The sequence below is a fragment of the Haemaphysalis longicornis genome, unplaced genomic scaffold, assembly GCF_048455015.1.
Source record: "Haemaphysalis longicornis isolate Haplotype H1 unplaced genomic scaffold, Haemaphysalis longicornis Haplotype H1 scaffold_3, whole genome shotgun sequence".
NCBI classification, from domain to species: Eukaryota; Metazoa; Arthropoda; class Arachnida; order Ixodida; family Ixodidae; genus Haemaphysalis; species Haemaphysalis longicornis.
In genome coordinates, this window is record NW_027526335.1 from 38,798,220 (window position 1) to 38,824,101 (window position 25,882).

Genomic DNA, 25,882 nt, shown 5'->3' on the forward strand with positions numbered 1-25,882 from the left:
AGGGCAAACGAGTAGGTGCGTAAGCATATAAATAAATAAATAAATAAATAAATAAATAAATAAATAAATAAATAAATAAATAAATACGAGAGACCTGTCCTTTTTGTTAAACTTGTGTTTTGTGCCGACATCTAGTAACGTGCTATTCAATCACCATTTCAATCGTATGCTATCCTAACATCTCATGAGAACCGGGTCAGAGGCTGAAGTCACATTCTAATTGTGATGCGAGACAGGTCCTTTGCTACCCATGAAACTGCATTATGTGTGATACAAAGGCCTGATTTGCGTCCCTTTCTATCATTAAGGCAGTGCGTTGAACGAACATTTCAGGGCGCAGCATTTTGTCGCCCGTCTCTGGGCTAAGCCGCGTCGCCGTCGTCGTGACCGAGCGATCTATGGGAAGACCAACGAGGGAAAGAAAAAGCAAACGGTGGGAACACCGACGAGTGAAAGAAAGAAAAGGAGGAGGGTGTCGCGAAATTGGGAGTGGAGGGTGGTTCGCCGTGGCGGCGCGAGCGAGCGCTCTCCGAAAGTGTGCGGTGTGGGAGGAGACGGGGCAGTAAGCTGTGCCCGCACGATGCGCTTGGCGGCGCGACGCTTGCTGAAAACGTGAGGGGGCGTGCGCGTGTCTATGGTCCCGCCCTGAGACGCACTTTGCGCCGCCGACGCAGAGGCTCATCATTCCTGCCGTCGAATGAACCCACGAGTGAGTGCTGCCTCAGCGCAGTGCTGCCGCGCCCAGAGGTCGCATTACGGATTATCGTAATCACCAGCCATTTTTTCTATATTTTCTCACTTCCCCTTCGGGAACTTGGAAATATAGATGTGTCCTTATTTGAATACTGGCGAGGCCAGAAGCAGAAGTCCCGCCGGCTCAAAAGGGTAGTGGAGGATTTTTTTCTAATCCAGCAGGACCTATCCATTTCAGGTGAGGCAGTGACCACGTAGCTAGCAAAATTAGCGGCCTACAAACTATTCAGGATAGTAGGAGATCAGAGCGGGGAATACCAGAGCTAGCTCGTTCACAAATGCTTTCTTTGTTTCCTTTTAGAGAAACGAAATGGCGAAATATCATACGCTTTGGTACCCTCGTTTCACATAGCGTTGCCCCTTTATGGTTGTTCGTGAGCACGATCGCGGTACCGTTGTTTGTTTCCATATTGCCATCAGTACCCTCGAGATCCAGACGGTGTGAACCAGCCCAGTGATAAGCCCGAACCGCACTCCGCAGGAACGAGACGCTCAAGACGGTTTTCCTGCTCCATTGGGTAGTGACCACGTGTCCCCGCGTCCACTTCGTGATGAAGGCTGCAAACTACGCGTTCGTGAACGTTCGCAACCTGCACCGCTACTTGCAGATGCGCGAGGACGAGGAGCGTGGTCACTTCGTGGCCGGAAGCGTGGTAACGCAGCACCCAGTTGAACGGGACCCTTTGGCTCCTGCCTACCTGCCGCCCGTCATATATACAAAGCCCACGTTTCCACCGTTCCTCGAGGGCTATGCGTACCTCATGCCCGGAGAAGCCGCTGAGATGATTCTCAATAAGGCGCTGGACACGCCGTTCCTGTACCTGGAGGACGTCTTCGTGACGGGTGTCGTCGCAGGAGAGGGGCTGCAGATGCCGCTGGTCAACTCCGAGTGCTTCCAGAGCTGTGCCACGCCCACCCCGCCTTGCGCCCACCGCTCGTTTCTCGCCGTGTGCAGCAATGACACCACCGAATGGGGCACGCTTCGCGACGAGTCTCGCCGTACCTGCACGGACCACGTCGTGAACGTGCACTGCTGAAAACAGCCTGTGAGGTGTAGGCACGCCTTGCCGGCATGTTTAGTGCTTCACCAGTTTGCAGGTGTATATATTGGGAAATTTAAATGCGAGAGATAACTACTGATTGTAAATTTCTTGTTAAAGAGATGTCAATGGCCTCGATTGCTGATTGCTAACTGCATGGTGTACGGTATGGTGCCACAAAAGAAACCCATATTAAATGGATGTCAGGACAAATTCCGATATACATCCAAAGCCAGCCAATGTTTGAGGTAATGCCTAGCTGCCCTGCAGTTGTTGAGACGAATCCAGGGCAGCGGGTTCAAATCAATTCCTGTTCTCATTGGTGACTGATTGTAGGTTTTAACGCGCCGATGCAACGCAGGGGATGAGGCGCGCCGTAGTGAAGGATTCCGAATTAATTTAGACCACCTGGGGATCTTAAACGTGCGCCGAAATCTCGTTCACACGGGCGTTTTTGCTTTTCGTCTCCATCAGCAAAGCGGTTGCCGCGACCGAGAATCGAACCCGCGATGTCGTGCTCAGCAGCACAACGCCTTAGCTACTGAACCCTGTTCTCATTGGACGTTGTTCGCGGTGTCCCCTCCACCGTCTACCTCTTGCATCACCAATACTTCACGATCGCTATTGTCCGATCACGTACGGGATTCGGAACACTGCTTCACTACCATCGACGCAACTGCCGCCACCACATTCTCTGTTAAAACAGAATGAATGCTATAAGCCAAGTGCCTCATGTTACTCGCACCGTGCCCGTACCCGTATTTCGGTTTAATTTAAAAAAAGATGTGTCCATGCGCTTACAACAAATATGACCAGGTATCGTATTTAGCCCAGTTGCGTGATAAAGCTCAACGATTTTGGGGAGGTCTGTCGGATGTCCACGGCTGAGACAGCACGGTCGTCCCACGCTCTCCTGGAATTGTTGGTTGGTACCAAAAATCAATGGCGCGTACCCAGTCTCGGGATTGGCAAAGTGAGGTTTGGTAAAAAAAAGGTAAATAATTCAAACTAAGGGTAAAAAATTCCCCGCATTTCCCCGAGGGGAAGAATGTGAAAGTGCGAATGCACGAGTTGAATTTGCGCGGTTCGGTAATGTTCGCGAAAGAGAGATCACACACACACACACACACACACACACCTATTTGTGTTGTCGTTGTACTTGATTGCTAGAGCGGATCTCAGCTTTGAAATTTCGTGTCAGTACTCCTTTAAGCAGGTGAATTAGCCCTTCTCACGCCCCATTCTTGGCCAATCCCCCACGTGGGTATGTGCCATGTCAGCGGCCAGGCAGCGCGCGCCCATCTCCCCCCGTTGCCAAGGAAGACGAGGAGATTCCTGGCCAATCCCCCACGTGGGTATGTGCTATGTCAGCGGCCAGGCTGCGCGCGCCCATCTCCACATCTCCACGTGCGCGGACATCGCCGGTGGACGCAGGTTCAGGGTCGCTTAAGAAGTGCATTGCACTTAAAATAAAACTGGAGAATGGGAGGGACGTGATGTTAACAATTTTTAGAACCCAAGAAAATCGAAATAACTGTAACATACTCAAGCAAAAACCGATACTACACGTACCAGAAAAAGAAAGTACGAGATGTGTTTTAACAGGGTAGACGACTCGATTCTGAAATAAAAGCGTGATGGGCGCGACAAACATGCCCGTGGCAGAAACCTAAACCCGATGCCCCAAATGACAGTAAATTCGAAACAGACAAAAGACCCAAGAGCCGGAGGTGAATCCCCAGGTATCAATTTCGGGGAGAGGAGAACCGCCGGCAAGACGGCAGGAAATATTCAATTGTCTCCTCCTCTTGACAAAAATCGCATATGGCCGAAGGCGCTATGCGTGCGCAGTGAAGGTAGAAATTCAAATCGGGCACTCGGCAACGAAAGCTGGTCAATGTGGGGCCACTCCCACATCACGAGGCTCACAATAAAGTTTTTCCTCCTCCTCCTTCTCCGCGTGACTTTGAAAACAATATTCCTAGTTGACCCTGCACGTTCGTACTACGCACGAAGCAACGCCAAAAAAAAAAAAGAAAAGAAAGCCCCAGCAGTAGCTGTTCATCCCTATATAAAAGCCTAGTGATATGACCCACGCTGAAAAAAAAAAAAAAAAAAAATTCCGGCCTCGTCTGCCTGCTTCCAAACGCTATGCTGTACAGCGCCCACGTGATATGTTTGATGTGACTGCTAGGGCTATTCTATGGAGCTCCTGCTAAACACTCGGCATGTTTTCGTAGATTAGCCTCCTACAATGCATGGCTGAAACTGCGTGCGTAGGTTCAGAGCTTGAGCACTTCCGGTACTCATGGAAGTGCCAGATTAGTCAATCACGAGAAATTGAAGTTAGCATAACCAACTTTCGCTGTAGCGCACCAAATTTATTATTTGCACAGCTGTGATCTGGCCTCCTCACCCCTTTGTGCATTTTGTAATGAGTTAGACACAATAAAACATTTTTTCCTCTTCTGCCGACGCTGCACCTCGACGCGAAAAAGATATCTGGAAAGCACTTTTAATCAGTTGGCCCACCCAATGTCGGTTCCTGTAATATTATCATTCGGGCGAACGTCCTGGGTTTTTGCCGCGGAGATATTTACCGCGCTGTAGACTCATTCATTTCTGAATCTCGCCGTACACGGTGCTAACCGCTCGATCAAGATGGCGGGATGTTCTATAAAACATGTCGGAGCCTGTTCCCACTTCCTTCTCGCTCAATGCCTCTCCTTTGCTGCCATGTCTTCTTGCTTTATTTATTTACGTATTTTCCATGGTTGTCCTTCTGTCTCTCCTTTCCTTATTTATTAGCGTTGATTTTATAGTTGGTGTGTCCTCTCTGATGCTGCACCTCTTTTTCTGGCATTATACTTATTATATTTTTATTCCCGTTTATATACAGTTTTTTTCCTTACCGAGTATTTCAAGTACATTCAGTATATTTCTTTTAATCTTGAGCACAGTTTTTTTTCTATCAGTTAGCGCCCATTTCCTGGGCAATCCCCCTGAGTGGGTATGAGCCATTCTTTCGGCCCAAACCAACCAACTCCCGATAAGTGCCTTGGTTTTTGGCATGGCAATCGAAGCCCAGCGTATTTGCACTAATAAACTGGGTAGCCACGCCCACGAAGTACTTAGGAGTCCCGCTTGAAATTATCGGGATAATGACCCGTGCTGGCGAAGGCATGCAATCGAGATGCGGTACAAGGCTGAAAAGTTGGGGGGAAAGCAACTATCCACATTTGCACGTGCTGCCGTTTATAACTTGTTTTCGTATCCAAACTATATAGTACGTGATGCAGGTATAGCCCTTTTCCACTACCTCTACTTGATCATGCGCGTTCAGGAACCGTCATTAGTGTTGCTGGCTCGCTCTAATCGTAAATACCGCTTCTGACGGAGGCCGTAGGGTCGCCGGGCCTAATACGGTTATAAACCAACACACGAGAACCTGATAAACTTCGTCAACAGCGCAGTCAAAGAGAAGCCCCTGCGCATAAAGTTTACAAAGCGGAGCCCGGTGTGTGTGCGCCCAAGGCAAGCCTGTTAGCTCTCATTATGGGCGTGCCTCATGATTAGCAATATTGGACAACAGCTTCCCTGGCCACCATGGCTTAAAGAGCCACCAATTCTTCTTGTCGTATTCGCCGCTACGAGCGCTTTTCGAACCTGGAGAAGGTCCATTACACGGCGGGCGTGCCAATGCACAAAGATTGCACCGTATGTTTGCCGTGTTTCTATGGGGTTCCACATGGGAGTGACCGAGTCGGACAAACCTGTTTCACCGTTTCGCTCCAGTGGACCTTCTTTGGCGCACTTATTCTTCCGCCAAGTAGTAAACCGTTTCCATTTTCAGAGAGATGTATGCGACCCTTTTTTGCGCACGGTGTGTCAGGTTCGTTTAGGTGCAGTGTGGCCTGATTTGGTTGTATCCTGTTGTGTTTATGGCGGCGGAATCCATGGTTACCTACGTGAAGTTGTGGATGCAATACGGTTTCTTTGTGCCCGCTTCACCTTGGCATATTTATTTCATGTGCCGAGGAAGAAATTGCGTAACGATCTCGTGGATACGCTATTACCGATCCCACTGTACAGGTTCTTATACAATGTGGGGCCGAGACAAGATGTTCTTCGGCGCGTGAAAAGAATGCCAGCTCCTGGCAATGTTAAATCGTTTTTCTTAAAATTGCACGCGGGATTACTACCAGCAAAAACATGGATCATTGAGAAAGGTTTACTTGTGCCTTGGGGCCCTAATTGCTTTCCATGCATAAAGCCAGATATCATCGAACACGTGTTCATAGATTGTTGGGACGGGGTCTTGCTATGGGACGTGTTACAGCGTACCTTAAACAAAGATTTTCTTGTGGATGGTGATGTAATTAGGTTTTCAGCCATAGAAAATGAACATATGTTCCATACGACTTCATTATGTCACTGTCCCTACACGTTATATGGAAGGCGCGCATGGCCCATCGGTGCAATTATGTAGATGCGAGGCCAGGGAGAAATTTTTTTTGTGATAATGTCCGTTACAAGGTCGAGGGGTTGAAAGCCCAGCGTAGTCCACCCGAGTGGGTGACTGTGCTGGAGACTGTGGCGAGGCTACCGCCTTTTAAGTGCGAATTCACTTTATAAGCGACCCTGAATTCCGTTGACCGCCGTCCGTCCACATAGCAACAGCTGCGGGTGCGCGCGCTCCTCGTCTTCCTTGGCAACGGGGGGAGATGGCACATACCCACGTGGGGGATTGGCCAGGAATCTCCTCGTCTTCCTTGGCAACGGGGGGGAGATGGGCGCGCGCTGCCTGGCCGCTGACATGGCACATACTCACGTGGGGGATTGGCCAGGAATCGGGCGTGAGAAGGGCTAATGCACCCGCTTAAAGGAGTACTGACACGAAATTTCAAAGCTGAGATCCGCTCTAGCAATCAAGTACAACGATAACACAAATAGGTGTCTGTGCATGGCACATACCCACGTGGAGGATTGGCCAGGAATCGGGCGTGAGAAGGGCTAATGCACCCGCTTAAAGGAGTACTGACACGAAATTTCAAAGCTGAGATCCGCTCTAGCAATCAAGTACAACGACAACACAAATAGGTGCCTGTGAATAAATGAATCTTTCTTTCTCTGTAGTTGTGTGTGTGTGTGTGATCTCTCTTTCGCGAACATTACCGAACCGCGCAAATTCAACTCGTGCATTCGCACTTTCACATTCTTCCCCTCGGGGAAATGCGGGGAAATTTTTTAAACCTGACACACTAGCAAAGCATGTGCTAGGTCCTTTTCACGCGGTGTAATTTTGTTTATGTTTTGCGTGTACGTATTGACCGAAACCAGGCAATAAAAAAAAGTTTCCGTAGCCTCGCAGGAAAGTTCTAAGTAGTGGCGCTGACGGCCTGGGTTCGAGCCTCAGTAGACCGCTTTTACATTTTCTTATTGCACGTTTTTTTGTAAACTTATTTCTACTTGTTTTTGTTAATAATAGTGATTATGTTTTTTTAGGTCGCTTTAGGTTCGGAACGCCGCTGAAGATCACGTGTAATTCACGTTCTGCATAGTGTGGAGAGACGTCATGTGGGACGCTATGCAGCGAAGCGTTTAAAAAAAAAGGGCCATGTCCATTAACGTGAAACATGGGCAGGGGCGAAGCATGCAGTGAAGAAGTTTATTTAAAGATCGCAAGTCTCTCTCTTGCCAAACGGCGCGCGCTGATATACGCGACATCTCAATTACAGAGACGGAGGAGAATTGAGATTCGAAATGGAGAACTGCAAATTTTAAAGTTAAAGCGAGTACGGAGCGAAATAGAAACAAGCAAGCAAGCGCGAACGAAATTTTCTTTTAGTACGCATTTTTGCCCACGGAAATGAAACGTTCCAGCACGAGACGTTGAAAAATGAGTGTCCTTGTCTTTTAGTACCGTGACCACACGAGAATACGACGACTTCCGACGACGCCGACATAAGACGCCGACAGCCCGGTGGTTATACTCTCTCCGAAATCGATACCTGGAGGTTCCCTCCTCCGCCTGGGTCTTTCATTGTCTGTTTCGAATTTACTGTCATTTTAGGCATTCGGGTTAGGTTTCTGTCACGGAGTTGTTTGTCGGGCCCTTCAGGTTTTTATTTCAGAAACAAGTCGTTTACTCTGGTAATAAAGCACATCTCGTACTTTCTTTTTCCGGTACCTCTACTATCTATTTTTGCTGCATTATGTTAAAGTTATTTTAGTTTTCATTGGTTCTCAAATTTGTTAACGTCACGTTCGCCACAATCTCCTTAGGTCTATTTTTCCTTAGTTATAATTCTCAACCTTCTTACAAACTCTGACTTGGCCAATCCCCCAGAGTGGGTACGCGTCATTGACTTCGTGGTAACAACCAACCGGCCCTAGCCCGTCTAAGGTGCTCGCCCCTAAAAAATAAAATAAGACGGAAGGCAGCGGCATAAACTGGGTGTGCCCCCGAATTGCCGGAACAGATGAAGCGGCACATTTTGATCGAGTGGTGTGCACGTGGGCCCCATTCACTGCGGAAAGGGCAGAGGAAAGTGCCCGTGCAGCCATTTCGCCACTTCGACTGTTACAGCTCAATTAGAAGCTCGCTAACGTCATTCGTCACCGGCAAAAAGCAATACTAGGGTGCTAGAACACAAAAAATTGCTATAAACGACTAAATACAGCGAAGAAAACGTTAATTAGGCAAAGCATAATTCCTGGTGAAGGTACATGCTCTCGGACAAAAGAATAAAACGGTGCTGACACTTTCATCGAACACGTGCCTGCGTACAGGTACAGGGAGGAGCGCGTACAGAAGCAAACCAAAAGACAAAAGACCCATTCGCCAAAGCCATTTCGAGAGTGTGACGATCCTCGCGCGTCACGTTTCGGGCCAAACACAGCACTCGCATTTCTGTCGCGTTTATTTTCAGCTTCGTTTGAATTCTCTCGTTGTTCTGCCTGCGTGTTCGCAGGCCTTCTTTACTTGTTTCATGGGCTCCTTCACTTCTTTGCAGTTTGTGCGCCGCACCTTTCACGAAAGGGTGGTTTCGCTTTACCGGATGCAGTAGGGACAAAACGACGGAAGCGTTACAAGTACTTTTGTTTGCCGCGAGAAAAAAGGAATGCTAGAAAATTTACTTTTACAGCCACCTTTCTTGGAACCACCTACGGCAGGAGCTGGTTCCCCATTCGCCACTCCATTCCCTCTTCCGTTTTCGGGCTATAGCTGATGCCGTGGCCGGCGGAGAGTCACAACCTTGCGCGTGACATCTGCGTCACCGCAACTTGCCCAAACCCGGCTGACCATCTCCCCCTCCAGGCTTTCCTCCCTTACAGTTTTTGTTTTCGTTTTTACACCTTCGCTTTCCACTAACCTCAATACTTTTCGTTCAGTCCCCTTTCTTTTTTTAGGGAATTAGCATGAATTTAGTGTTTCGTTTTGATTAGTCGTTTTTGTTTGCAAATTCAGCAGTGCACCATTCTTTCTTTCGTTTTGATATTGTAGTGTTCTATGTCCTTTTCAGCCACCTGCAAATTTTCCGCATAACAGTGCGGCTTTTAATAAATAAAACATTATTAGCCCTGAATGGTAACAGCTGAAGTTGTCTACCTGATTCAACCTTGGCTTTTTTTTACAATGGTTGCTCACCTGGTGTATAATTATTCTTGGTCTACGTGATTCACCACCGCAAAAGATTGGTAGCTCCATAAACTTGTTTCTTCTGCCTAAATTTGTTCCATTTGTTTTTATTTACAGCCGTGTTTTCTATTACGTTAAAAAGATGGATACGGATATGCCTGTTAAACCAAAAATTACGCCGTTGTTTCATTAGGCGAAAAGAGGGTTATTTGCATCGTTAAAAAAAATATTCAGATACATTGCTTAGTAACATGAAAAATAGCACACAACTTCCGTATTTTTCTTTAACTTCAAATATAATGCGAACAGTTGAACCTGGCTTACTAGTTTTCTTTCCCCGTATCTCCGAATAAGTTCACCTTCCCTTTTTGTGTTCTGTCGCGATGTTTTCGTGTTAGTAGTTCACACAAATTCTCATGCAGAGGGTAAGCATTCTGTTCAGGGTGTCTTCCCTCCACATGCATCTGTATACATATTTGCCGTAGAAACCTTGGTGGCTAAGGTCTGTGACCTTTCAGTAAACAGTTTTTTTTTTCAATGAAGGGCATTTTATCGTACACCCCACGTGGCTTATGCATATCTGCTAATGAGTTCATGAAACACATTACGGGGTTCGACGATGAACAGATTTCTAGGGAGGGTCGCAAAAGAATGCTTGCGAATTAAGAAGAACGAAGTGATGACAAGTGAAAGAATAGAATTCAAACAGCGAAACGAACGTTTATACTCTCCGCACTAAAAGGGAGATAAGTAGACTCGCGTTACTCCAAACTCCAAGGGACCCCATGATTTTGTCTGAATGATCAGAAATTTGAATCATCAGAAGTTCTTATAAATATGGCTCGGGGCAATATACCGTGTTGTAATAAAACATTCTCATACACTTGAATATTGCAGCATTCAAACACAATACTTAAGTGCTATTCACACTTAAAAAAAATCACGAATAGATGACTGCTTTGTCTTTGCATGAGAATTCGAAACTGAGTTTTCATGCGAGCGGTTTCGCAATTAAAAACACGTGTGTGCAATAAATCGGCTTTACTTGTGACTGCTAGTAATATAAGGATGCAAATATGCAGCTAGTAGCGGCAAACCCAGCAGATATGTTCAGGCACGGAGAAGCAAAGAGTATGAATTACCCGAATTTTTATACTGAAGTAGTTTGAAATAGGCGGCTTTAAAATATTTTGAAAACATAGCGGGCCAACCAAACTTTTTAAATTTGTTTGAATAAACCTAAAGTTTGAAATATTCCAGCTTGAATAATTTCGAGTCTACCGTACCAACAACAAGCATGAAGTGGTAGGCGCAAAGAAGCCTCGAGGTTCTTCGGCTTAGGCCAGTCGGGCCGAGGAAACACAGAAACGCTTTCGCTGGCTTCCAGGAATGTGATGGTTCAGGCAAATAACTTAGAACATATGCACCATTAACAGACCGTCATCACGTATTAGCAGCCGAACGTTTTGGTCAAGACACTGCTCCCTGTTCATTCCAATGCATAAGGACGACAAATGTGCTGATATTTAGTATGCATACATTATCTGGCTTGTGTCTTACAAGGGCTCAAAAAACGAAGTAAATAGGACCACTGCAGGCACGCAGAGGTACGTACCTGCACTGCGTAGGTACGCCATAGGCACCAGTCTCTCGATGGCCGCAGTAAAGCCAACTAAAAAATGAAACAGTATCCTATACCACATGTGCCGCAGCAGAGGCGGCTGCGTGGTGCATGTGTCGATGGTGGGAACAGCCCCGTACAACATTCCCTTACCACCGAAGGATACCACAGAGACATGCTTGGGGAGACACAAAAGAGTGGCCTACATGCACGATCCCATTAACCTCACTAGGACAAGCAAAACAGCTCAGCGTCCATGAAACATGCAGGCTTCGATCGCGGCGGTACCGGAGTGTTTTATCTTCATGCGGGTCGAAGTGGCCCTCCACGCACTGCGACGTGGCATACTTTCTTAAGGCACTGCTCTTAGAGCCTTGTAGGAACGGGCGCCATGTTATCGTGCGTTTTGCGCAACGAGGGCACCCATGACAATACCAGGTGGTTTTTTGTTAGACCCTGCAAAAGGCGCTGGAACTGAGCTATTGAATTTCCGCAAAAGTCAAACTGTGGTAGAACTTTTGAGGCAGACACTGAAAATTTTAGTGATTGTGATGATAAAGTTCCTACGAGGTTGTTTTTATGAAATTCAACTATGAAATCGCAACATACATGATCAGGGTCAAAGCATGCCCAGCCTACTGAATCATAAAAAGTTATGGCGATTGAGTAAAAGTTGAAAGACATACCCCAGGTGGCTCTGGCGGCGACTGTTTTGTCACGCTTATTCGTTTTGTTTTGTTTAGTCGTAAATCTTTTGTTACGAAGCTTCATGAAACAAGGCATATAGTCCTCTCTAATTTTTATATCCCCCTCCTCCCCCTGCACTGGGTTGTATGCAGGTGAGCCCCCAGTTGGGCTTAATATATCCCCAGTGCACTTCCTTTTCTTTTCACCTGAACCACCTGAGAAGAAGAAGGCATATAGTAACTTGTCCTGTACACAACATAAGATATGTGAGCCTATTTTTCAAAGCGCTGTAAGCCCAAAGTAAAATAAAGAAGCCTGAGGAGAAATTTTATCTGTTCATTTATGTCTGCAAGGTATATACAGAAAGGAGTATAAAAAGGGTATAGGGAGTTGAAAACAGCTGCCGTCGAAGGAGCTCCATCTTCTACCTAAATGGAAAACTATAATTGGTAAAACTGAAAATAATAGAAATTATTTGTGTGTCGCAACAAAAATAACGAGCCCTTAAAGTGGTAAGCGACGTACCATTTGGTTGAGTTTTCTTACCTTGCTACGGAGAGCGCTAGTTCCAGGGGAGGTAATTTTGCCTAAGTGCAAAAAGCTGGTTTTCCCGTCGAACGACACATAGCGGCTGCTTTCTTGCCGTTTCTGAAGCATAGTTATTTTTATTTTTACCCGTTTTGAAAGCACGAGCTTAAAGGAAAGGTCTGTATCGAGTAAAGCCAGAAATGCATGTCTGGTTCTGCGGGTGACAGAAGGTGGTCGACTCTGTTTTTAGATAAAAAAGCGAGAAATAAAACAATGCCTTAACTGGACATTAACAAGTCCTCCGCTGGCTGGCCTCATAAGCATGTAATGGAAACAGCAGGCGCTCAGAGCTCACTCATCTATCGCGTGAGTGAGTACAGGTTCACTGTCATAAGTTAAAAACTTGGCCCCGTGTCTGCTCCTTTCGTTGCAGATGTCGACAAAAGACGAATGTCTTTGTCGACATTTGCCAAGTAAATGCCTCCCTTCGCTTTCCCGCTCACCTTTCATGTTGTCCTACTTGCGTCGCGCTCCTCCCAAGGTAATCACGCTAAGGGATTGCTCAAGTCAGTTTAAATTGACCGCGTTCCACTGCTCCAGGCCAGGTGCACGATGCCAGCGCTGCCGTACGGCGGAGACGCGCGTGAATCCAGGTGCCCTACTCCAACGTTTATAGAAACGCGTTACTCTAGTCCACGTGCGTTCCCAGCAGAACGTGGAACATATACAGGGTGTCCCAGCTATCATGCACCAAGATTTAAAAAAAGAGTAAAGGCGTAACTCGAAAGAAACCTGGTGCATAATGTTTGCAGTACTGTGAAGAAGCGCACAGTATTTTTTTATTTAATGAGACTTAATTAACTAATTGTAATTAATTATCTAACTCGAGAAATACTGTCCTAATCACTAAAGTGTCAATGAGGCACTTGTAGGAAACCACGAGGGGCAGCATCTAACGGCGGCATTTTCAGCGATGAACTAATTGCGTACACATTTATTCTGACTGATAAAGGAAACCCGCGAAATATGAGAAATACCACGTGATGGCGCCTCCGCGCGCACCGTAAAGCAACGCCCTCAAACAGGCTGCCTCTGAGTTAGCCAGAATGAAATAGACAAAAGAAAGAAAGAAGAAATCGCGACCGAGTTTGTTCCTTATCTGCACACGCGTCCCGCAAATCTTGCTGCTGCGGTTCCCTCCATGCATGCTATTATCAAGGTGATGCGCTGTCTCTTCGGGCGGGTAACACGCGAAGCAGTTGCTTTCAATCAGCTTTGTTTGGGGACGCTGCTTTACAATGCGCGCGTAAACGTCGTCACGTGGTATTTTTCATATTTCGCGGGTTTCCTTTAGCAGTCAGAATAAATGAGTACGCAATTAGTTCGTCGCTGAAAATAGCGCAGTTAGATGCCCCTCATGGTTACGTACAAGTGTCTCATTGACACTTTAGTGATGAGGACAGTATTTCTCGAGTTAGATAATTAATTACAATTAATTAAGTCTCATTAACGAAAAAATGACTCTCCCCTTCTTCACAGTACTGCAAACATTATGCACTAGGTTTTCTTCGAGTTACGCAATTTCTCTTTTTTAAAATCTTGGTGCATGATAGCTGGGACACCCTGTATAGTTGAACCTTTCGTAACTGTTGCCGCTTGATTTCTTAAAATGCCGCCAGAAGCTTTAGTTATGCGAGGGACAGCCGGCGACAGTGTGAATTTTTTTCTTTAGTGAATGTAGCATTTCATTTCGCAAAAATCAAACATGTATGAATTTTTTTACAAAGGAACACTGTGAATATCCCTTGTGTATTAATTCTCTGTCTTATATTTGCGTAATGACTTGTTCTTGTTCAACAATGTTGACAAGAATAAACATTACACCAGACTTAAGATTTGGCTTCGAGTATACAGGACTATCGCGCAGGCCTTGTGTCACTTTGGCCGGGTGGCTGAGCGGAGTAACAGACAGACAGACAGACAGACAGACAGATACCAATATTTCTGGATTTAAGTGGCCCAAAAAGGACTTTCGTCTTTAAAATACAATAATGGGACCAAAGACTTTACTTCATTCTTCGGGCCCGACGCCTGATATGTTTACTTAGAAGCTAAGAACGAAATCGCCAATGGGAGATGGTCGCCCCACATTTATAGCAAAAAAAAAAAAAAAAAAAAAACTCGAGCCTCACAGGGAAAGAATTGCGCTCCTTGAAAAAAAAGTGAATCAATCGCTGACCGAAGCATGAAGCGCATGCAAGCAAGTCGCGTCAATTCATTTTGTCGTAAATGCTATTCTATTATCCCTCTGGAAGTCTCGTTTCGCACCAAAACTCACCGCAGCCCTGAACATGCAGATGTTTCGTCCTCGTATTAGGCGAGAGGCGCTCCGACATTTCTCTCTGAACGGGAGTAGCCCCTGCACACAAGCTCGAAGGGTATTCGCCGAAGCAGCAAATCAAGGGAGCTGCACAAAGGGGATGCTATTGCGGATAGATCTTCTTATTCGCGCAGAAATGTGGCAAGGAAGTGGGGCTTACAGTGCGACCTGATTCAAAACTGGTGATATTTATCCTCGAAATGCACTACGCCTTACACAAGATACAATTTTGAGAAGGCGAATAATGCGTGTGTCGGAGGGGGAGGAGAAGCTTGGGTATTCTCGAAACCTCCTCACATAATAATTCTGACTTACTTTACAGTTGTTTGGGCATTTATTTTTGAGGTGTGTCTGTCTTTTTCCCTCGCCACGAAATAAATGAAGTTATTTTGGGAAAGACAAGTCTCTTCAACGTACCAGTTTATGTAAAAAAAAAACGCTGGGGCAGCTTGCACTAGTGGTGCAAGTCTGGAGAAACAGCTAGCACCGCTGGTGGCCCCTCCCCCTTCGTCGAAGAACCGGCATTTGCACTTTCCATGAATTTGCGAGCTTACCGCTGAAAGTTCCCTATGACTGTCAGGCCCGATTGTTTTGTCCGTAGCCTTTGATATCTTTAACGCAGTGGATCGCGTTAGCTAGCGTTAGAACCCGTGGCAACCGGCTTTGCGAACTCAGCGTCTGTAGCCTAAACTCGGCCTGTCGGCTCCCAACTTAAGGCCTGAACGCACGTGTGACTGGCGAGTAGAAGAGCACGCGTCACGCCACGAAGGCTGGGAAGACTGTCCTCGAAGGTCGAGCTCGCCGACACAGGGGGCTCCTCAAGAGGCGCATGCTCACGTGAGTTTGGTAAGTTTTAGTGCAGAGCACTTGATGTGCTCCCCTTGTCGTCGTAGCTCACTAACTGTTGATGCGACTGCTCGAATCAGGCGCCGCAGCGACATAATAAGGCACCCATGTAGAGCCTGATGTACCGCCGTCAGGGGGTCACGGTGAGGCTCCGAAAACCACGCGGTTTAAATAGTCATAACCGTTAGAACCTCATGAACCACTGGCGCTTGTAATACATCTCCCCGTTGTTTAGCGCAAAGAAAACTGCAGTTACATTTCAGGCAAAATATGTGTATATAGCCGGTAGTCACCGAGTTAATTTAGTCAGGAACCCTCGTTGGGTTGGTTTTCACGATAGTAAGCGAAAAAAGCTGCCGCGCAAGAAAAAAATGCCGCGTTAGAAATGATGCAGAAGGCTCCAGCCACGCAAGAAGAAAATTACGCGGTCAAAATAACGCAAAACGGCTCCAGCATACGAAATTAAAGCAAGCACAAGAAGAACAGAACTCCCGCTGGCGCAGTTTCAGGGAGGGGGCGCGCGAGCACTGCGATGGTGGGAAATTTGAGAGCGGCGGAACTAAAAGCTTAGGCGTTGAGCGGCGGAACTAAAAGCTTAAACAGCTCTGCTGTTAATAGAGATGATCTGGTGAGAGTGATTGCTTGTGTGGAGGTGTGAATGTTACGCTAACGTGCTTTAGAAATAGTTCTGACAAAGTATCTTTTGTTCAAACAAAAACACAAGCGCTTTCAAAATAAAACTAAAACTAGCGCATGTTTGCAGAGTCCGTTATCTTATAGGCCTACAATCTCGCAGGCGATGTTAGTTTTTATGACATATTGTAGGAGTAAATGAGCGTATATATTTCAGTCTTAGACACTTTTATTGTTTGGTCAAGGTGAAATTATACAGGCGGTATTCGCTGAAGAGTTTAGCCGGCGATTTCTTCGCTTAACTGCACTGAAAGCGGCCATGACCACTGTGCCTGCGCATGCGCTTTGCGCCCGCATCTCACAGAGAAGAAAACAATAAAAATCCCGCCATCTCCACGAAGTGAATGATGATGAGAGGGGCGAAGCTAAAATCCTTATCGGTAAAACCATGAAACATGCGCTCACACATCATATAAAGACTCGACACGTCAAGCTTTCCACCGCTCCGTTGACAAGCCCGTCGACGACGTCGATGTTTGTGGTGATTATGTAGGCTTGTTTGGGTCGATGAGAATCTGAATGGGTAAGTTGGCGAATTAGGTGTGTGGCATTTTAGCCACCTTGGCCGTCGCCTTCTGCAGAGCGTCTTGTGTCGCGTACCCCCGGTACGTGTCTTCAACTCGCAGGCGACGAACGACAACCTCTTCTTCTTCCTCTCCTCCTTGCTGGGTAGCAACGAACGCGTTGAACGTTTTGTCCTCTTCGGCCAATCTTTGGCTGGCCAATCCATAGGGGGATCCTGCCACAGTCATCATCAATGTGCCGTGTACAATGTGCCGTGTACGGCCGGGACAGGACCCGATCAAGAGGAGCTTCGCCCATAAAAACACCAGCGTGCCTCATCTGCCGCGTCTCAACCCTATTCTCGGCGGTGGCGAGGGATCCAGGTTCGATTACGGCTACAGAAAGCGCTTTTCCCTGATCCGCATGATGTGCCTTCGCTTATCATCATCATCATCATCATCGTTTTAAGGAACCCATTGTGTTAACATTGTTTTCCTGTAGTGCATTTCCTTTATTCGACGCCATCAGTAACCATTGAATGCTTCGCTGAAAAGGAGGAAAGACGTGAAACGGCACCTTGTGTCGGGTAAAAAATCGGCGGGAGCGTAGTGCATTACAGGAATCAAGGACTTGAATAAATGTTTATAAGTTTGTACTCGACTGATCTTACATTTTCTATAAACGAGTCGATTAATCTTGTGTGTCCAGATTCCTACAATTGCGTAATGTTTTTTATAGCGGTAGTCCACTCCTACACATATGCCAGTTTTATTCTCAACCGCGCGTGCAATACTCTGTGCGGCTTCAAAGAAGTAATGGCGATGACGAAGCCACCAGGTTATGGTTTTTTTTTACACGACCGCAACGGAATATAGCAGGCTCACGCAGCTTTATTTTCGCTGGGCGTGACCGCGCCAGTGCCTAAGAATGGCAGTAGTCTGGGATGATTGACAGCTTCCAATTATTAATACGGGCTCATTGATATTGAAAAAAGCGCGCTGCCCTGCACTAAAATAACGTGCACCCAAATACGGCTTTCTTGACGGGAGCGCTGAAAAAAAGAGGGGAGTCACTCTCAGCTGGGTCATGCTCAACATGACCCAGTGAGGGTGTCATATATAAAAGACGTTTTCTTTCACGCTGGGCAAGCATAGTTATTAGAACTTTTGATGTACAGCCTTACGTAGGCACCGAAGTGCGGATTTTAGGAACTCCGCTTTTATTGACGGACTGCAGTACGGAACATTGATTTGATTGTAGGTTTTAACACGCCGACGCAACGCACGTGATGAGGCGCGCCGTAGTGGAGCGCTCCGGATTAATTTTGACCACGTGGAAATCTTTACCGGCTGTACGGAACAGATGCTACCTTGAATAGGGAGGAAAGGCATAGCTTTTCACCCTGTCCCCAATAGAAAATGACCAACGACTTAATTGGGGTACTTACGTACGCACACGGGATTTGGCGGCCACAGTCAGGCTATACTTATTGACAACTTGTTTACTACTACGCCGTATTTGCATCCCTTTCCGCCGCTTAGTTCCGTCGTCTTTTGGCGTAAATTATTTCATCCGGCTTCTTTCTGCTATACCGTGTACGCGTCTCTTTTCTCGCTTTCGTTTCTTCGTCCTACGGTCGGGTTGAGCCTGTTGCCGCAACTGTTGTAATAACTTCAAAGAGGGACGTCATTTCACGTCTCAGCGAACTGAACTGCGTGACCCGCCGTTTTTTTTACGTCCGTAGATTCCGATATGGCTTTTGCGTCGGTAGTCTTTACATAGCCTACGGCGCAAATTACGTCAGTAAAAAGATGGGCACACGCCACAGTTTCCCCAGACTCCAAGTTCAGCGTGGCTGGTGTGCACTTGTTCTAATCACGTGTCATGATGTTCAGGTGTTACGCGGCGAGCACTGTTCTGTAACTCGTACGTTTCTAATTCACTTTTTCGTGAATTTTGTGAACCGGGAACATCTCCCTTTAAAGCTCCAGATTCCTTGCGAATTCCCCAAGTACGTGTGTATGTGATAGAAAAAGAAAACGGAACAACGACAACAACTTTTGTTCTCCGTTGTTGACATGCATTATTCGGCAGTGCAGCATGGCCTTCTTAGTATAATCTCTCGACTAGTTTTTTTCTTTCCTGGCAAAACATGCTCAACCATGAATTGAGTAACTCCCGTACGCGCGTATTTTTCTGTATACCAAAAGGTATGTTCTTTTGTTATCTCCAACCTTACTCGATGCGGCTCTGTGTCGGTTCTTGTAAATAAAATTACAGTCGCCAAAAAAAGAAACGGTGATCCAAAAACCCGGTTTTGTAGCGCACTTAACTGCCGCTGGGCTGACCTGGGTTCGACCCTCGCCAGACTACATATAATTTTTTATTTTGTTACTCTTTAAAGCAGCGGCCATTTTCTTGAGGGGACCACTACGACAACAACAACAACAATAACGCCCCTGTTTTTGCAGAATGTGGCAGTCAGGACTTTCACTTTAATAGTAGGCTAGGAATTCCAAAGGGACGATTGGTTTTTGCTGCTCCATAGTTTGTTACAGGAAGCACCGTAACTGCTGTAAACAAAGGTTGAAATTAGTTTCGCTACAGTTGAAGAATACAGTGTTTTGCAGCGTGGCAATCATTGATAAAAGCGTTGCGCTGAAATTCAAGCCGCCTGAAGAATAAACGGTGTGGTTGACCTCAACTCACTTTTTAAGTGCCACCACGTCAAGAGTTCTTACACTCAGTACCAAACATAAAAGATACTTTGGAGCACCTGTTTGTTAGGCATGTACAAAACACTTCATACTCTTACGTGTCCCCCTAAACACCGCCGATTAAGAAAGTAACATCAGTGTATTTAAAGCAAAAGTGTGCTTTCTTAGATTTGGTGGTATCAGTATAGAACACAGGGCTGTTCCCCTCGTCGAATTAAGTAAAAATACGACAAGGAAAAAGTCTCCCTTTACAAACTGAATGCTTAATTTGTTCCTCCTTTTCGGTCTGTTGCCATGCGGATTAGACCTGTAGTCTAAACTGAACTATCCAAAAGCAACGGTTCCGCCGTCGCGGTTGTAAATACGAAGCAATGGGATCCAGTTTACGCCACTGGGTGATCGGAATATACGAGCTTGAGAAACACCGCCAATGCAGCACGAATGCTCTGTAACAATACCCGTAGACTAGTTTCCAAACACTAGCATAAAGACGGAATTGAGGCGTGCTGACGGGGAGCTTCCCGTGTATGTGATGTTGTGGCCGTAGTAGAATGTGAGATGTGGCCTCGTAAAAGAAGCCCTGCTCGGCCATGCGGATACCGATTCAGCGTTTGCCCTCTCGCTGAAACAGGACGTCGCCGACGGGTCAACATAAAATAGGAGTTACTTGCGGCCTTCACTTTAAAACTGTGCTGACACTGAGAAAAGTTTGCTGAAGCACTGAAATATGAACTGACATTTTGATAAAATGAGTTTTTTGAGAGCCGTGCACTGCAATCATTACGGTTGTGTCATCGCAGCTTTGTAAACCAAACGAGCTTGTAGCAGCCTTGTAACGAGGCGTCATTAATACGACATGACTTGCGTAAGCGTAAGCCTCACGCGAAAATTGTCGGATTTCTCAACCGGCTATGCTGCACACACTTGAGACAGGGGAATGGCCTCACTCCGAGCTGTATCAAATTGATAAGTAGGCTGCTTCTGTTAACCATTAGTCGTCAGAATTTCCTGTTAACTAATCTTCTTAGCCCCAAGCTCTCTCCAACTCATGATCTCTGACTATTGCATACTTATGGTGACTAATGCTGTTCAATAATTCTCTTAGCTCTTTCTAACTCGTGTTTACCGCACCGAGCCAATTCTCGAAAGCCAAAAGACTAGAAATGTAAGAAAAAACGTTTGACAGTACAGTTCTCCCGTGGAGAATGTTGTTTCGGGGAATTGTTAAAGCCTCTCTCGAAACATTTTTGAGGAGCGAAGCACCTTAAGGCCGAGGCTTGTGCAGCGTCCGACGTCCGTGCTCACGGCACAGCGCCGTGTAAATCGAAACATCTGTGAACAAAAGGTTCATGAAAGGTTAACATGAACAAAATGAAAGGTTGAAAAAACGAGAGAGAGAGAGAGAGAGAGAGAGAGAGAGAGAGAGAGAGAGAGAGAGAGAGAGAGAGAGAGAGAGAGAGAGAGAGAGAAGAGAGAGAGAGAGAGAGAGAGATGAGAGAGGAGAGAGAGAGAGAGAGAGAGAGAGAGAGACGCACAGCACCAAGTAAATCGAAACATATGTGAACAAATGTTTCACAAAAGGCTAACAAGAACAAAATGAAGGTTCACAAAAGGTTAGAGAGAGAGGAGAGAGAGGGGAGAGAGAGCCTCCTGGAGAGCCGGGCTGCGCACGCACGAGGAGCATTGGATTGGATTGAATTGATTGAATTGGATTTAAATTTAGATTGGATTGGATTGGATTGGATTGGATTGGATTGGATTAGAAATAGTTTTAGCAGCAGTAAGCATTCTCAACGGTGATTTATGGTAGGAGCGATCCCCAGTGCTTCGCCCGCACGTCATGATTCACTTCGTGAACATGCGTGAATTTTTTCTTTCCACACAGCCTTTATATTTCCCATGCTGTGCCGTACCTCTTTGATATGGCTTGAAGGGTATTTCATGCAGCTACTGGCGGGGGATCATATTGAAACATTCTTGGATGGTATTGTGTCTGAGATTTCACGTATTGTGGTATTGTGTCTGAGATTTCACCTTAAACTGTGCCGTTGTCGCATCGTTTTTTTTTGTCCCAATGCAAGATGACTTCATTTCTTAAAAATGCAGAGTTTTAGAACGGGGAGGAACACAAATATTTCTGAAGAAGCCCAATTTGACACCCCAGTAGAGAAGCGCAAGCACAATTCCCTTCGATTGCATGCCAGTCTACACACTCTCCACTTTCCCTGCGAACACAAACCAGTATCGAAGCCAAGCTAAGCTAGCGTATGGAGAGCAAAGCTGCTGGTGCAATAAAGCCTTGACGAGGTACAGTCTACCATTTGCAATTGATCTTGCATCAGCGCTGTACGTTTTTGAGATTTTTAATAAACCGGGTGAAAAATGTCAGGGCCACAATTGAATACCGTCAGCGGTGCTACCCGAGCTCATAGCGAGGCACTGTGACTTTGGCGGCTCATTCCTTCTAATTTTTTTAGCACGAAAGTGTTTTATTCCTGGATACAACAGCAGATACAACAGCAGGCAAGAATCAGGCTGGAGACAAGGCAGTTGGGAACTATGGTCTGGGCTGTAGAAATAGCAGGGGGCACCTACTAGTCGAGTTCGCAGAACGGAATAACCTACACATAATGAATGCCTTCTTCTGCAAACGGGAAAGCCGGAAGTAGACGTGGAGGGGCCCGAATGGAGAGCATAAAAATGAAATAGACTTCATATTATGCGATAACCCTGGCGTCGTGAAGGATGTGGAAGTGCTCGGAAGGGAAAGGTGTATTGACGACCGTATGGTAAGATCTCGAATTAGGCAAGATTTGAGGAGGGTCCGTAACAACTAGTACCACAGGAGCCGATTAATGAGCTAGTGTACGTAGTGTACAAGAAAATTAAGATCGCGCTGCAGAACCGATATTCAGCTCTTACCGAGGAAGCAGAGTTTACGACCTAGGAAGCCAGCGACCAGCTTACACGCATTATCACGGAGTGTGCAGTAGAAGTCGGGGGCAACGTGGCTCGACAGGATACTGGTAAACTTTCCCAGGAGACGAAAGATCTAAGTAGGAAACGGCAAACAATGACAATCTCCACCTCAGCTGACAGAATAGAACTAGTGGAACTTTCGAAGTTAATCAATAAGCGTAATGCAGCTGACATACGGAAGTATATGGAGAGGATCGAACACGCTGTAAAGAACGGAGGTAGCCTGAAAGCAGCGAAGAGGGCGTCTTGGCGTGGGGGAAAAATCAGATGTATGCACTTAAAGACAAGCAAGGGAATGTCATCACAAATAGGGATAAAATAGTCACAGTAGCCGAGGAGTTATATAGGGATCCGTACAGCAGCCGGGATATCTAGGATAATGCCTAACGAGGAAGTAGTTAGGAGGAGATAGACATCCCACCAGTAACGACCGAGAAGTTAGGAAGGCTTTGAAAGAAATGAAAGGGGGCAAAGCACCTGGTGAGGATCAGATAACAGCAGACCTCTTGAAGGATGGCGGAGAAATTGTACTTGAAAAACTGGCAAACCTGTATACGCAATGCCTGATGACCGCAAGTGTACCCGAATCTTGGAAGAACGCGAACATCATCCTAATCCATAAGAAAGGTGACATGAAGGACTTGAAAAATTACAGGCCAATAAGCTTACTATCAGTCGTCTACAAGGTGCTTACCAAGGTAATCGCTAACAGAAATTTCAGTCAACCTAAAGAACAAGCAGGGTTCCGTAAAGGCTATTCAACCATGGACCAAATTCACACGATCAATCAGGTGATAGGGAAGTGCGCTGAGTACGCTGAACCCCTATATATAGCCTTCATAGATTATGAGAAGGCATTTGACTCGGTCGAAACCTCAGCAGTCATTCAGGCATTACGGAACCATGGTGCAGATGAACATTATCTAAGAATACTAGATGATATCTACAATGGGTTCACAGCTACCATCACCCTCCATAAGGAGACCAGTAAAATACCTATAAGAAAGGGCGTCAGACAAGAAGACACAATCTCTCCAATTTTATTCGCAGCATGTTTACAAGACGTATTCAGAACGTTGGATTGGGAACAGGTGGGTGTAAGGGTTAACGGAGAATACCTCAGTAACTTCAGATTTGCTGATGACGTTGCCTTGCTAAGTAACTCGGGGAACGAATTGCAAAGCATGGTTTCCGAACTGGACAAACAAAGTAGAACCATGGGCCTGAAAATGAATATGCAGAACCTGAAAATGAATATGCAGAAAACTAAAGTAATGATCAATAACCTCGGGACAGCACAGCGGTTTGAGATAGGTGGCGAGGCAGTGGAAGTGGTAAGCGAATATATCTACTCAGGCCAAGTTGTGACCCCAGATCCCAACCATGAGGCAGAGATAATTAGAAGGATAAGAATGGGGTGGGGTGCATATGGCAGACATTCTCAGATAATGAATAGCAGCCTACCATTGTCGCTGAAGAAGAAAGTGTATGATAGCTGCATCTTACCGGTACTTACGTACAGGGCAGAAACTTGGAGGCTCACTAAGAGGGTTCCACTTAAATTGGGGACGACTCAGCTGGCAATGGCATGAAAGATGAGAGGGGTAACATTTAGGGATAAGAAGAGAGTGGAATGGGTCAGGGAACAAACACGTGTTAAGGAAATATTAGCAGAAATTAAGAAGAAATGGGTGTTTGCAGGGCATGTAATGCGAAGGCAAGATAACCGTTGGTCATTAAGGGTAACAGAGTAGATCCCTAGAGAAGGCAAGCGTCGCAGGGGGCGGCAGAAAGCACAGGGGCAGAAATTTGGAGGCTCACTAAGGGGGTTCAACTTAAATTGAGAACGACTCAGCGGGCAATGCAGCGGAAAGTGATAGGTGAAACATTAAGGGACAAGAAGAGAGCGGAGTGGGTCAGGGAGAAAACTGGTGTTAAAGACCTATTAGTAGAAATTAAGAAGAAGGAATGGACGTGGGCAGGGCTTGTAATGCGAAGGCAAGATAACCGCTCGTCATTAAGGGTAACAGAGTGGATCCCTAGAGAAGGCAAGCGTTGCAGGGGGCGGCAGAAAGTTAGATGGGCAGATGAGATCAAGAAGTTTTCGGGGATAAATTGGTCGCAGTTAACACAGCACCTGGGTAATTTTGAGCTTAATGGGAGATGCCTTTGCTCTGCATTGGGCGTAGATAGGCTGGTGGTGGTGGTGGTGGTGGTGGTGATGATTATGATGATGATGATGACATCAAGATTAAACTGACGTCATATCCTCACAGAAATAAGGTCAGTACAACGAAGCAAGCGGCCTGTAAGGGGTACACCCCTGCACATAGGGTATTTTTGCGGTGAAGCAACCTTTAGTACTAAAGAGAACGTTATATTTAGGGTTCGTTTTCAGGTTTTATATTTTAACACAAAAGTGTTTTATGCCGAGATACACCAAGATTTCACTGACGTCATATTTGTCACGAAAATGATGCCAGTACACCTTTGACGAAGCGACCCGCTAGCAGGACGTCGCTCGCCAAACAAACCCATGAGACAGCGGCTGACCCGCAAATCATGCCCAGCTGCAGATTTTGCTGCACATTTCGCTTTCGTGTTTTACCGATTTTATGACAGAGGAATCAACCACAGTCTTTTCAGACGAGTCTCTTGCAAGCACATTGTCTTTCGACAGCAAGCGTTCTCGTATGAACTGAGCAAAGACGCTTAAACTGTGTATTTCTCGCCCGAGTTACCTATGAATTGACCAGATTACCAATAGCAAAGACAGTTACCGCTTGCTTTCGTACCTAAATTCCTCACTAGGAATAATGGTTTTCAATGACGCTACCACTGATGTAGTGTCTATCCAGCAAGGCGAATTACCTAGAGTGAAGGAATATAAATATTTGGGAGTGTGGATAAACGAAGGGGATAACTACTTGAAAACTCACGAGGAGCAACTTAAGGTTAAGGGAAAGCGAAACGCAGCTATAATGAAGCATAGAGCTCTGTGGGGGTATAACAAATATGAAGTAGTAAGAGGAATGTGGAAAGGAGTAATGGTTCCGGGTCTCACGTTTGCGAATGCTGTACTCTGCTTAAAATCAGACGTTCTATCAGGCCTTGAAGCAAACCAGAGAACGGTAGGGCGCTTGACCTTAGGCGCGCATGGAAATACAACTAACCAAGCAGTTCAAGGAGATATGGGCGGGGCGTCGTTTGAAGTTGGAGAAGCTCAGAGTAAAATATGCTTTGAGATGAGGTTGAGGGCAATTGACCAACGAAGGTGGGCAGCTAAGGTTTTTAGGTACCTATACTTGAAAAGCGTGGACACGCAGTGGTTAAGAAAGACTAGAAGGCTAACGATGAAATACGGAAAGAACAGTGGAGAATCCAAAACAGCCAAGGTAACCAAAAAAGAGGCAAGGCAGATTGAAACGGATGAATGGAGGGAAAAAATTGAAGCTAAAACGTCGTTAGAGATGTACAGGGCTGAGAAATTGA

The 25,882-nt window shown here is 46.1% G+C and overlaps 1 protein-coding gene across 1 annotated transcript in view; it reads right to left on the bottom strand.

Moving 5' to 3' along the window:
* Positions 1-1,096: 1,096 nt before the first annotated feature.
* Positions 1,097-25,882, bottom strand: part of LOC144173218 (uncharacterized) — a 39,989-nt gene continuing 15,203 nt past the window's right edge. Inside the window, exon 2 of the mRNA XM_077701717.1 lies at positions 1,097-1,756. Coding sequence (XP_077557843.1) covers positions 1,633-1,756 — 124 coding nt within the window. The 3' untranslated portion in view covers positions 1,097-1,632. The remainder of the gene's footprint in view (positions 1,757-25,882) is intronic.